Genomic DNA, 14,224 nt, shown 5'->3' with positions numbered 1-14,224 from the left:
AAGTAGGAATTGCCCACCTCGCTAACAAAAAGCCTTTCATGTAAGGCACTGTGCGCACAAGCATGTGCTGCCATATTTTTTGTTCTATCTATATGTTGAAAGAAAACCTGTTTAAATATAGTTGAAAAAGAGAAGTCTTCAGCATGGAGCGGGTTAGCCTTCCATACCTCCTTGGAGTTAGCATGATGGTGAGAGAATAAGGACGCAGTTGTCACTTTCAATGATGATACCTTTCGCTTCATATATACAGGGCTCTATGTAGTTCTTGATGGAGCAGATGGCACAAAGCTCCACAGAAGTGCTGTCCCAATGTTCGATCGGCTCACCAACAGCAAGATAACCATACCAGTTTCATCCTAGAGAGTAACACCATTACCTCCCTCCTTAGAGAGGAGAAGAGCGCCATCCATGTTAAATTTGAACCATATCCCAGGCATTGGAGGTGAGAATGGTTGGGGTCCCGTATGATTGGTCATGCTTTTTAGCGTTCCTAGCCATCAAACATTAATAGGCCAGCTTACAATAGACAAACAGAAGATGGGCTTTGCTGCTGTCTAAAAATTTTCTCCAGAGTTATAAACAGGAATAGGAAATCCCCACTTATGCAATTTTTTTCCCGGCTTCAATAAGAGTTCAGCACCTGCCAATAAAATGATCTGCATCCTCACATTCCCCACACCCTCAAGGGCAGGACGTCTCTTCCTGAAGACCTCTGCGATTGAGCCAGTAGTGGGTTGGAAAGGCATCCAGAACTAATCTCCACCAAAAAAATCTTTCGTGGGGATGAATTTTGAGAACCTTTTCATTTGAAGGTGCTATTTTGTTCTCCAACTAGAGCTTCATAGGCACGGGCAATTACTGTCCTTCCAGTGAGTTTATGCGTGAATTCCACTTGGCCATACTCTAGCTGCGGGTAGAGAAGGATTTCGGAAATCCTTGCACACAAATCCTCACCAAAAAGTTGCCTGATTTGTTGTAGATTCCAGGCCGAATTATCAAGAAGAAAATCCATCTATTTGTCTTCACAATTTGGAACATTATCATAGGAGGGCCAATTAGCAAAAGGGGTGTCCAGCATCCAAGCATGATTCAAAATGCTTATATATCTGCCATTGGAGATCTTCCATCTCACGATAATCCTGCGGGCATCAGCCTAGCTGTTATCACACACCAGGCAATGGAGTCACCTCTTTTGGGTGTGGGGCTCCAAACATCAAGTCCATATTTTGGTTTGAGCAAACCATACAGTAAGGTGTTGCGGTTGGAGATATAGTTCCATGTCAAGCGGGCCTTCAGTGGGCCCATCCACGTGGTGGGGGCTTGAAACCCCAAATTTCTATATCAGTTGGCCTGCAATGCCTCTGCCAGCCAACATAATGCATATTTCTGAGATTGGGTCCTTTTTTCCATAGAAAATCACCGCAGCTATTCTCAATTGCCCGAAGAGTTGAAATTAGAACTTCAGTATGAGTAATAAGGTGGCATGGCATAGAGCAGTGAGGAATTAATCAAGGTGGTTCTTCCTGCCAAAGATAAGTGTTGGAGACCCTAGGAGTTGAGACAGAGTAAGACCTTTTGAAGTATTCCTAGAAAAGCCACATACACTACATGCAAAAGGAAGAAGATGCATGACCTCCTTAGGGTAGAAATGTGAGAATAAAATCTTCAACACACACAAAACTTAGGAAAAGTTTCCTCAACTAATTTACTCCATATATATTTATACTAATACCTAAATTAACCCTAATTAGAAGAGAAAGGAAAGGAAATAAGGGTCCATAGGACCCATGCAGCAAGCTTTGTAGGAAAATCCGATAATTGAAAATTTTCCAGGACAGGATTATATTCTGGTTCTATCCCACAATCACGATCCGATGATTGCAGGATCTGCAATCTTGGCTCCGCATCACTTTTTTGTGCTTTCTTTATTAGAATACTATTGGCTATTTTTTTATCTACATTTATATTTGAAATGTTGGTTGCGATTTTGCTTATTGTACTAATGTATTAGTTCTATGTGTTTCCCTTTACTTCATTGGCAGTCCACTTGTCATTATTTTGCGGGCATTAGTTGATTTGGAAAATTTCAATGACATTCTATCAAATTTGTTTGCAATTCTTCGTGCAATTAAGAAAGCGGAGGATGCCGTTGATGCTCACATTACTGCAGTATGTAACAACATATCTCTCTTGTGACATTGTTTTTTTTTTTTTGCTTGATTATCTGGGAATAGTGTTTTCATGAATTGAAATGTGCAGAAACTACATGCTCTTTCTGATATTGCCATGCTTATTCTGAAATCACTGGGTAAAGGATTAAAGCCTACTTCCAAGTTACATCGTATGATTTTGCTTCCATCATCATTTTACAAAGTTTGTCAAGATTCTAGTAAGGCAAGCTTTGGAATTTATCTTTGAGCTTTTTTATTTATTTTTAATGTCACATTTCATTATCTTCTTTAATATGCTATCAAATGCAGATCTACACACTTAGTGAAAGCTTATTCAATGAAAGCTTTGCCAAAAGAATTCTTGATGTTGTTGATTCTACAATCATTAAGGTGGCCTTTCCTATTACTTAAAATATAAACCTTTTTATATCTTCTTTTTGAAAACACTATTGTACTCTTATAATTTTATCCTTCGAAGGTGAGTTCATGTCTCAATCCATTTTTTTTCTTTTTGTTTAATGCAGCCTTTCAAAGCGAATTGTAATCAGTTTGGTAAACCTCAAGTAGGTGCAAACTATGTCGCTGTCATGATAGACAACTCTGAGAATATGGTCAAGGCTGAAGATGTCAAGCCACTTTCACCCAAATCGAAGTTTTCAAAGGATATTGATCCCAGTCATGGAAATGCACTTCAAAAGGAACTACTACAGAGAACGATTTCCAGCACTAAACCATCCAATATTTGTTCTGTATCATGTGAGTGGCATAACAAGAATTCTGTTGTTAATGATAGAAGAAATTTAATCCCTCAAAATACTGTTGCCAGTTTTGGGGGTGAGCAGCTATCATCCAGTAATTCTGCTAGCACAGAACTCTATTTCCCTGGTTTGCAAACTTTAACTGCAGAACATGAAGTTGAAGCCTTGAACCGTGTGCTTACGAAAAGCATTGCAAAATGTGGTTCTATTAATATCCGTTGTGAACAAAATATTGTTCCTGATTTTTGCTTGACTTCAAAGGTAATGTGGACTTGTATAGAATCTTGGATATATTATTCTTAGGAGGGAACTACACTGATCCGTTTACATACTGAAGGAATCTATTCATAAAGGTGAAGGGATTGCCCAGCACAGGCTGAGTAGGTGTCCTCCAATTGATATGTGGTGAGCTATGGCAATATATAATTGTTGATATGCATGACATTTGAGAATTTATATGAGCCACATTGCTTTTTGATGTACATCGTCTTTTACATAATACAGTTCTTACTCTGGATCTGTTGATTCATGCGACTCCCAGCAAAATAATTCCAAGGTATAATGCCTAATTTGTGTCGGCTGTCAGCTTTTTACAATTTATTAAGCGGCCTATTACTTTACTGAACTTATATTTTGCTCTGCTATGGCTATTGTACTGCTGTTGTGATGCTGCTATGCATTAATAGATTGGTAAATAACAGTTTCGTTGAATTATATTGCATGGCAATACTTGTTGGATCTGGTTTTATCTGTTGAAAGCCTTCCAGATATATGTATCGAGCCTAAAGAACGGAAAAGTAAGGATATATCCTCTCTTGAAGTGGATTGGTCTATAAAGGACAAAATTGAGCCCTTTAGGTAGAGAAGGGCTCCTCTACCTCTCTTGACAGTGCATATACTTCTTTATTCTTCAATTCCTGCGATACTGAATCTTGATATTATATCCCATTAACTTGGATTGCTACCTCTAATGATCCTCAGTCACCTTCCTCTGCTCCAAAAGATAATTTAATCTTCTCTAGTTTGTCCTGACTAGATAGTGTCGCCCCAACAAGTAGGGCTGCCCCTTCTGAATGGCCAAGAAAATGACCATCAACTTCTGTTTGTTCCCTAACTTGAGCCTCGCCCTAGCTATGAGCACCTAATTGAAGTAGGCTATCGGCCGCTGGTCCTATATGAGCACTACTCCCAATCCGTACCCTAATGCATAGTTTTTTTACCACAAATGTTGGTCATGTTTCTCTTCAGAGGTTTGAAAGTGTGTCTTGTTGCTTCCCCCTCTCACTTGAAATTATCTTTCTTCAGCCTTTCCGCCAGTGGTCATGCGATCGTGCCATACCACCTCACAAATATTTGGTAGTGTCCAATAAGACCTAGGAATCCTCTCAACTCCTTCAAATTCATTAGTAAAGGCTAGCTCACTATAGTCGCGATGTTGGACTGCTCCGCTGATACTCTCGCCCTGGTCACCATGTGCCATAGGTACTCCTAGGACTGGGTCATGAGAGGGCGTGAAAACAAAACTATCCCGTAAACCCTGTTGGGCACAAAATTGAGCAACTTTGTTACATGATCTGGGTATGGAAACAAATAAAGCATGTCTAAAATCAAAATGAAAGGCAAGATCCGGACTATGCTGTGTATGTCAGGACCAAGTAATCTTGTTCATTTTGTGATGGAGGAAGTCAACCACATTGTTGCAATCCCCTTCAATGATAATCCCTCAAGCATCCATGGTTCAAGCCATTTTGTGATAAATAAAACCGTTTCAAGTTCTACCTTGGCATGGTCCTAATGTTTCCAATGCTTTCCCATCGCGATCACACAATCACCAACTTTATTCCAAATAATCATCCTGACCCCAACTGCATGAGAGGGGAGAGGAGCCCCAGCAAAATTCTCCTTTAACCAATAGTGATGGTGGGGCATCAAGGGAGATTTCACAGTCCATAAAATGTTCATGGTACTATGTAGGCAGTGTTCTAATTAGGAGCTAAACATACATCATTTTATAACATCTAAAGCACACGAATGACCAAAACATGAAGAACAGTTAACAAAAGAATTTGGCAGATGTATGTACATTCAAACCCAATCATGGAATAAACTATAAAAACCATAGATGATAGCTTGGCTTAGACATGCATGTAAAAATATTCGTGATTTGTAGATTCTTATTAATTGAATTGTATGTATGTATATCTTCGTTTATATTTTTAAACTTTCTTCATGAATGAATTGCAAATACTTTGGAATCGATCAATATGGTAGTAGAAATTTGGTAAATCTACCTTTACCCTGAGATCATGGCTCTCTACTGATAGTTCATGTTGAATTTTCGAGCTAGTGGTTCTTCATCACTGTAAATTGCCTGGTGAATGGGATTCACTATTTTCCTTGATCTGACAAGTTATCGTTGTGGCTATGGTTGATCTCACCTGATTGTCTCCTCTCAAATGAGACAAGACTCGGCTGTAATTGAATGATTTTTCGCTTTAAATTCTCCATAGTATGTTCCAGGACAATTCGTTGAGAATTTTTCTATGGAGGCTTGATGTGTTTAATCTCCAGTTTTCCAATAGATGTGGGATTGTAAATCATGATTGGTCGGGGCTTTAGGTTTTAGGGAAAGGTGTCAGGGTGGTTTTTTTGTGGAGGTGGGAAAGGTCGATTTTGGAAATTTTAGTGTTGGTGTTAGGAAAAAAAAATTGTGGGTGGGGATACTAGATTAAGCTGTTTGTAATTTTGGTTTGGGCCAAGAAAAACAAGGCCTAAAGATTTATGGTTTTAACGGGTTCAAATACCAAATGATACCGTCCTAGGGCTCTAAGAAGGTATTTAAGAAGCAGATTATGCAAGGTGGTGGCTGTGGAATGGTAGTGGGAATAAAATACTAAAGTTTGACGAAGTTTGGACGAGGATAAATATCGCTCAAATATTGTTTCGGCTCAAAGCAACAAAGATAGCGTTGAAATGATGATGTTCAAATGTCGAGGAGGTTTACCATCTGTTTCTGCACAAGCTACAGACACATCACATGCAAAATAAAAATGATATAATACTCCATTAGGGTAGAAATCACAGATAAAATCTTTGTAAACTCAAAGCAAAGCAAAAATTCTCTCAACCAGAAAATAATAACTTATAAATAGTCCCTCAAGTAAAAATACTACCTAGAAATAATAGAAATAAGAAATTATGGAATAGGAAATAGGCTAGAAAAAATAAGAAGTTTTCCCTAAAATTTTGTAATCAACCCGGTTCGGTCTTCTTCCACAATCGTGGGAAAGCCGATTCCACAAGATTGTGTAATCTTGCGATCGCGTGATCCCTAGGTTGTTGATCTCGCGAGAAGCTCCGTGTTACCATATAACATCGTTTAATGGTTTCCTCCATTGTTATCTGCAATGACAGGCGCCGATCGACTCCATTCTTTTTCCATGCCATCAATCACGAATACGGTCATTCCCTCACTATTCCATAATTACCTTCCTGCTAAATTCCTTTCGTAAACACCTTCTCAGAGCCCATTCTCAATTTTTAGAACAATTTCCCTCAATATTGAAGCTGTAATTGGCAATTCCTATTCTCATTATCATGAATACCTGCCTTGTTGGGAGTTGTGATGGCTTTTTTCACCAGTGTTGTAAGCTTCATTGTTTGTCTCATTCACTATCATTATTATCATGGGATACAATTTTTTGAGAATTGCTTATACTATCGTATTTGTTGTTTGATGATCTCAGCAAGGAAGGCGGGTACACATCCTGCTGGTTCTTGCCGTGTAGGTGGTATGCAATGGGTATTACTCATTCCTTATAGGGATTAGATCATTTTCAGACGTTTTTATATCTACGGATTTATGCTATTTTTCCTGCTTTAAACGTTTGAAGTATATTATGTCATTAAGATTTTGTTATTGAAATATGAAATAGTTTTGATATTTGTTGTGATGATAAACACGATATAGATCGCTTGGATATATATGCTGTTAATGTGTAATCAGCCAGCGCTTTTTTTAGGCTACATATGATGACGGGAGCGTGGAGGTCTTCCACTTGGAAGATGAAAGATGGGAGTCTAAAGTTCAAAAATCATCTAGGGATAATGTTAGTATATTTTGCTCAATCCTTGTGGAGTTATCTTACTTCTCAATGATAATTAAAATTTTAATTGATGCAGGATTCATATGGCTTTCAAAGAAGAGCTTGGTGAGCATTTTGAATTTTTAGGTTACTAGTTTGCAATTAATGGAGATAAGATATTTTCTTTTCACAACTTTATTATTATTTTTGTTTTATGGGCTTCGTGATTTAATAAAAATGAATATTAAAAAATTATTCTTTGTGAAGTAAATATATTTGATTTGTCCACATTTACTTCAGATTAAGTCTGTAAAGAAAATTAAATCTGCTGTTAAATAAAATACAAACTTGTGCTAAACACAGCTACTTTACTTGCACGTCTTTTAATTTTGATGAAATTCGTAGTTTACCAATAAGCTCCATAAAATTTTGTGGAGGCTTTCTTATTTTCTTTGTTTTTAAACTATTTTGTAATATTTCAGTAATCATATATCAATGTGACTTGTAGCTGTGTTGAATAGACGTGTAAGGAAGCCAGGAGCCCGTGTTACACTTTTTCTTTCCTTAGCCTATTCAAACAAGCTGCTTTTCTTTTTATTCCTAGGAAGCTCAACAGGGCTGCCCATTTTTGCGCCCAAAAGGCTATTTTACATAGTTTTTCTTTTGATATGGTTCCTAAATCCGTGAAGCTTTTTTCCATTCTCCGTGATGACAGGATCTATTTTGCTCATGCCTGAGGCTATTTTTCTTTTTGTACCTTTTGTATTCCCTCTTTTAGTTTAATGCAAAATTGACACCTTCACGAATACACTCTTGTTTAGCATCTTTTGCATTCTTGTAAAATTTTTAAACAAAACGCCTATGGAAGTACTTTTCCGATTTAGCGCTAGTTCTTTTTCCATTAGCACATACATTGGTAAAATTTGGTTACAAGGTTAAGGATTAATTTTCAAAGCTGGATGATACCGGAACTAGTAAGAGAAATAGTGAACCCACCAAAAAGTATTTTCATTAATATTAAAATAAGGTTACAACACGACTCAAATGAAAATAACAGTGCAAAACAGGAAACGGCACCGACAACACTCATAAATGTATCCTAATGGGTGGTGGAGGATTGAAAGGGCCGACTACAACCACAAGAGGCGAGTGGTAGCGAAGGGAAGGTATGGAACTGAAGGGACAGCAAGTGGGAAGGGTTGTGGGTGGTCGGCAGCGATCTTGTCGTTGTTTAGTGAAGCTTGAAGTGTTCGGTGGCTAGGGGGAGCGAAAGAGATAGGTTAGAGAGGATAAAAGGGGAAGATACCATCACCACCACGGTGGAGATACAGTCGGAGCACCATCACCTTCTCAGATACAGTCCACAACGGGAAAAGAGACTCCAAATAGAAGATCTGAAGCTAAACTCAAACACAACTCTAATGTTACTTGATGCGGGTGGTTTCATATGTTATAAATGTCTTTCAACACTACAATACACAAGGCTGCTAATATAGAAATATTTGTAGTTCAATCACAATAAAAGTCACTTTAGTACAATCAGTTTAATCGTAAAGTTGCTACTCTTAATGAACTAATGAGTTATAACAATTTTTATATAGTCACAAGGATTGCAAACACAAGTATACGTATCACTCAAGTAATACAGAGCTCTAGTGGAGTCCTGGTTATCGATCCCCCATGAAAGGTAATAAATCTTATGATAGTAGCACAAAAATACAATGTTCAAACTATATAAAAATTTAAGTGAAAACGCACAAGTTGAAAATGTTTAATGTTGATAATAGAACTAAATTTATCAAACTACTTTCTAAACTTCAAAGTAAAGTTACAAAGTTTTTGTGATGAAAGGTTTAAATTGGAGAAAGTATACTCCTCCTTACAATGAAGTTATGGTTAGTAAATGATTTAGATTGTTGAAGATTGTATTGTGTCAAATAGGAGCAATCTTATTCTTTACTTTCTTCCAAGCGTAAAAGAACATTGACTAATCCTAGGTTTAGTCCTTAAATTCGTAGTTAGGCTGTGAAGATACTGGCTCTCAGTCCAAAGCTCTCACCTCCCCCTCGCTTGAGGGCTAACTCTTACTTCAGTTTCCAAACACTGTGCTCAAATTGGGGATGTAACATCAATTTATACTCCTAAAGAAAGCTTCTACACAAAGCAAGAGAGTAGGGAAGCTTAGAAAAATACAGAAGACACCCTAAGAGCAGCAGACTCCTGAAACCCTACTCGGGATCGCGTGATGCCTCTAATCTTCGTGCGGGATCTCTCGCGAACGCGTGACATCGTGGTTCTCCCACCCACTTCCACACTCCTTGCGATCTCTTTGCTCCGTGGTTCGAAGCGCCGGTAATCGGGCACTGTTCAGCGCACCGAACCAGGCACTGTTTTAGTGCCCATAATCGGACGCTGTTAGCGTTCGTATTATTTTATTAATTTATGCTTTAAAGTTTTTAAAGTTTAGGCTGTAACAATTAGGTTAACAACGAAAAAATTATCAATATGTTTCAAACTTCATCAAGTTTCATATTGATCATTTTATTTAATTTTTTCATTTTCAATGTCAACATTGTTTTTTATCATCTGGAATTGTCTCATGTGCTACCTCTTTCTATCTATGATGTACAAAAGCCAACATGGAGCATGGATGCCTCACCGGCAAGGTGACATGGAAAATGTTGAAAATTAAGGATATTACATGCTGACCACATTGCTTTCTCACTTAGTTTCACATATAAAGTGGTGCGGGATGTGATTGTGGAATGGAGAATCATGTTTCCACTTTCTCCCACAATCAAACTCATAAAGAAGTGAATCACTGGATCAAGATGAAATTCTCAGTGATGAACCAATACCTCGTCGACTTGACATTAAAGATCAGAGAGATCATAATTTTTGAGTAATGATTGACTTGCCAAATTTTGACAAATGTTTGGATCTAGATAAGTTCGTTGAATAGTTACGAGCTGTGAAATGAATTTTTTAGTGCAATGAAGTTCCTCAAGTAGAAGCGAGCAAAATTGGAAGTCATGAAAGTCATAAAATAATGCACTATTGTAGTAAGAATTGGAAGCATCTTTGATGGTGGGAATGAAGAGCAAGATCACCACATGATTCAAAATGAGTAGTTAAAGAAGTAGATAAGTGACACAAGGCTAAGTATGAATGTAATAGATGAGTATTAGCTTTCAGCCAATGTTTGAGAGTTTCTAGTTATTTAATGGATTGCTCTGAATGAGTCAATGAGAGTGCAATAGTTGCTCTACTACATCTTTCATACCTGTTACACCGTGCAAGGAAATGTATGCAGTGCTATCATATAGATGCAGACATTTGTGGGAATGTGGTGCTTTCCCAAATGGTTGACAAGTTGAGTCTAGCCGCGTTGAAGCGCAATGAAACTTAATACCTATCTTGGTTGAAGGGAGTATGATTATAGTTGACAGGAGATGTTTTGTGGAGTTCTTTATTAGGAATTTTTTCCAAGAGTAGGTATGATATGATGTGGTATTTATGAATGATTGTAACATTCTATTAGGCCATTTTTTTATTGTACGACTCTTGCACATGTCATGATGGCAGAATTAACTACTCTTTACGAAGGATGCGAGTACATCGCACCCTTACTTTGGAAATAATTTGAGATATAGATGTTCATACACAGTCTTAGAATATGGTGCCACAAGCTATCTTTATGCAGGCATTAAGAGAAATATTTGTAGGGCTAGAATTGGTGATCCTAGAAGATGTCAGTCAGAGAAGTCAATATAAATACATGACAACTCTTGCTTAGAGAGTTTTAGAATGTTTTGATCGAGCATAGACACATTTTAAACTTCATTCTTCTAAATTAACCTATTTGATAGATGCAGTCAGCTGAGTATGAGAAGTTGTAGAAGTAGGCTACAATCTTGATGATTAAAGCTTTAGTTTGTGTGAGTACTAGTACTTGTGCAATTTCAGCTCTGATGGCGCCAAAAAGGAATGTTTTTTTATTCTATCACAATGGATTTTCAAACAACATATGTGTTCCAAAGTTGCATTAGGTGGATATGAGCATAGACTTTGTAGTAGGTCTCCCCCAGCCATAACAATGCAATAACTCTGTTATGTTGGTGGTAGATCAATTCTGAAATCTTCTAGTGAATAAGGCAAAACCTTTCCTATCAAGGGATCATGTGTGATCTGATTGCAGAACATGAAATCTCGTTCGTGCACAACACAAAACTGCGCTTAGTCGGAATGCAGAAGCCAGATTCGACAATCTCTTGCAATCGCGCAATTGGACGGGCGAGGATTTTGTCGCGACTGCATTGTATGTGATATTTTTCCTGACTGTTGTTGCTTCCAACACCTTGTTGGACTCTTTGCTAATATTATTATAATTAGAGTTAGGTTTTGGTTTGTGAGTGGGAACTATTTATATCTTATTATCACTTATTCTTTGGTTTTTTTTATTTGGAGATTGTATTCATTGGTTTCTACCTTAAAGAGTGATGTATCCTCTTACTTTCACGAGTAGTTTATATGTAGCTTGTTCAAGACCCAAATATATGCTCTCCCCAATACCCAACCCTTGCATTCTGGATCTCCCTTTTATCGTTCTCCCTTTTCTCCCAACGCTTGCCTCCCTTGGGGTTACTTACTGATTGGAGAAATGAAATATGCTTTTCAAGCTTTATTATTATTATTATTATTATTATTATTATTATTATTATTATAATATATGACCTGCCCTTGCAAATTTTTTTTCCTTGATTTTATTTTTATATCAATAATTTCATTGCCCACACACTAAGAGATGATAGTAACATTTTTATTTTCGAAGAAAATTGTGACAGGTGTTGGAACAGTTGTGCATGTGGTATTGAATAGACTAATCATCCACCGTCTTTGATTTCATAAATGCAGATCTTAACAGGTTTAATTAACCTGAAAATGATTTCGTTTGTGTACTTTATTCTGCAAGAGATTTTATAAAAGCTGTGGTGTGATAATTTTAGTCCTGCAGATAGTAAGCTGACCATAAGTTAACCTTGTGAAGTTTATTTTTGGGTTGCGTTATTTGCTAGCAGTTAGATGCATTATTTTAGCATTATTTTATCTTACAACTATCCTAATTTGTATAATCCGAATTTTCTTGCAGCAATACTTCCAATATGCATTCAACTGTGTTAGGTGAAAGAGCTAGAAACTATGAACACTTAAACAGCTCTTCCATAGTAGGTAATTACTCTTTTATTGGCATTTTATGCTGTCTCTGATCAAATTCTTGCTTCGCTAACTCTGATTATCAAGCAAACTATTGGTTCAATGATTTTTTCTTGTTGACAAAAATATTCTGTGTACTGCATTTAAAGTGGTGATTAGGCGCTTTTGGACACAGATTTCATTCTCAATTTGGTTTTTATTTCTTTCATGAGCTTAAATGTTGTAAGTACATTTTAGTAACATTTTTCGGGGGTGTTTGGCTGCAAGTAGGATTTAGCGTTAGTAGGATTTAATAAATCTGATACTCTTAAATCCGTAAAATCCACCGTGCCCTTGGAATTAGTAAATCCGGATCTAAACTGAATCAAAGCCAAAATTTTTGTCCTTAATTCGACAATTCATAAATCCACATAACTCTTTCATTTTTTGCGTTTGGTTGGATTTCATAAATCCGGTCATAAATCCTATTCAAAGGTGTTACCAAACACCAGCTGAAGGAGAACGTTAAATGATTCATGTAAATGTTGCTCATTCTTTTTGTTTTTTTTAGTATGGGCAGAATTAAATGTTTGCTTAATATTGGTGAGATTCTCCAGAATGCCCAATCAATTGCCTTTCCTATAAATTGGCAGCACTGCTTTCTTTATGACTCGGCTGCTGGAATTCTCATTTGTTTTCTATGGGTCTTGCTTTACCAGCCTAGCAACTTGATGTGGCTAATGATGGTGTTTGTTGAGCCTGTGATAGTTTAAAAATGGAAATTGCCGCAAGTGCTTTCGTTTCAAATTTAGCAAAAAATAGGATTTACTGACAACAACAACAAAGTCTTAATCCCACTATGTGGAGTCGGCTACATGAATCCTTTTTTTCCATTGCGTCCTATTTAGTGTCATATTTTCATTTAATTCTATTTTCATTTAGTTCTAGTATTTTCATTTAATTCTAGTAAACTAAGATCATTTTTTATACAATAAGCCCAAGTCTTTCTAGGTCTGCCTCTGCCTTTTTTAACACACTTCGAATCTAAAACATCTATTGTCCTAATCGGATCATCAGATGGTCGACGTTTAATGTGACCAAACCATTTAAGACGAATTTCTCTAATTTTGTCCGTCACAGGAGCTACACCAACCCTATCACGGATATATTCAGTTCGCATTTTGTCTCTAAGTGTAAAGCCACTCATCCACCTAATCTTTCTCATCTCGGCAACTCTTAACTTATTATTATGCTTCTCTTTTAAAGGCCAACATTCAGCGCCATAGAGCATTGCAGGTCTCACAACCGTCTTATAAAATTTTCCTTCAGTTTAAGCGATACTTTTCTATCACACAAAAGCCCTGAAGTACTCCTCCACTTCAACCAACCAACTTGAACTCTACTATTAACATCCACATCTATATCACCATCGCTTTGAACAACAGACCCAAAATATCTAAATCGTTCACACTTTTTAATAATTTGATCACCCAATGTCACACTTCTGTCATTAGAGCTACTACTACTAAAATTACATTCCATGTATTCAGTTTTAGTTTTACTTAAATGAAGGTCTTTAGACTCCAATGTAGACCTCCATAATTCAAGTTTTTCCTTGGTTTTTTATCTTTTTTTATCCACGAGAAGGATATCATCAGCAAAGAACATACACCAAGGTACATCCTCCTGTAGATGTCCAGTAAGACCATCCATAACTAAAGCAAAAAGATGTGGGCTTAAAGTCGATCCCTGATGTAATCCAACAGAAATAGGAAAATATTTGGTCAATCCTCCTTTAGTTTGAACACAAATTATAGCTCTAGTATAAATATCTTTAATGAATTGAATATAAGTCATATCAACACCTTTCTTCTCAAGAACTCTCCAAAGGATATCTCTTGGAACCTTATCGTAAGCTTTTTCTAAATCAATAAAAATCAAATGTAGATTCTCCTTATTATCTCTGAACTTCTCCATCAAACCTCTCAATAAATGTATAGCTTCCATAGTAGACCTG

At 36.9% G+C, this 14,224-nt stretch overlaps 1 protein-coding gene across 4 annotated transcripts in view; it reads left to right on the top strand.

The window, feature by feature from the left end:
- The window catches only part of LOC110023438 (sister chromatid cohesion protein PDS5 homolog B), a 171,446-nt gene that overhangs the window by 154,321 nt on the left and 2,901 nt on the right, over positions 1 to 14,224 (top strand). For 3 of the 4 annotated variants that reach the window (XM_020722879.1, XM_020722887.1, XM_020722862.1), the window contains 9 exons: positions 2,043 to 2,169; positions 2,260 to 2,394; positions 2,481 to 2,561; positions 2,696 to 3,190; positions 3,267 to 3,334; positions 3,434 to 3,485; positions 6,952 to 7,038; positions 7,112 to 7,140; positions 12,164 to 12,243. In XM_020722879.1, the coding sequence (XP_020578538.1) occupies positions 2,043 to 2,169; positions 2,260 to 2,394; positions 2,481 to 2,561; positions 2,696 to 3,190; positions 3,267 to 3,334; positions 3,434 to 3,485; positions 6,952 to 7,038; positions 7,112 to 7,140; positions 12,164 to 12,243 (1,154 nt within the window). The remainder of the gene's footprint in view (positions 1 to 2,042; positions 2,170 to 2,259; positions 2,395 to 2,480; positions 2,562 to 2,695; positions 3,191 to 3,266; positions 3,335 to 3,433; positions 3,486 to 6,951; positions 7,039 to 7,111; positions 7,141 to 12,163; positions 12,244 to 14,224) is intronic. The other variant, XM_020722870.1, reaches the window with a different exon arrangement.

Source organism: Phalaenopsis equestris, unplaced genomic scaffold (assembly GCF_001263595.1).
Source record: "Phalaenopsis equestris unplaced genomic scaffold, ASM126359v1 Scaffold000002, whole genome shotgun sequence".
NCBI lineage: Eukaryota > Viridiplantae > Streptophyta > Magnoliopsida > Asparagales > Orchidaceae > Phalaenopsis > Phalaenopsis equestris.
Note: the sequence above shows the minus strand (reverse complement) of the source record. Positions and strands in the feature narration are given on the sequence as shown.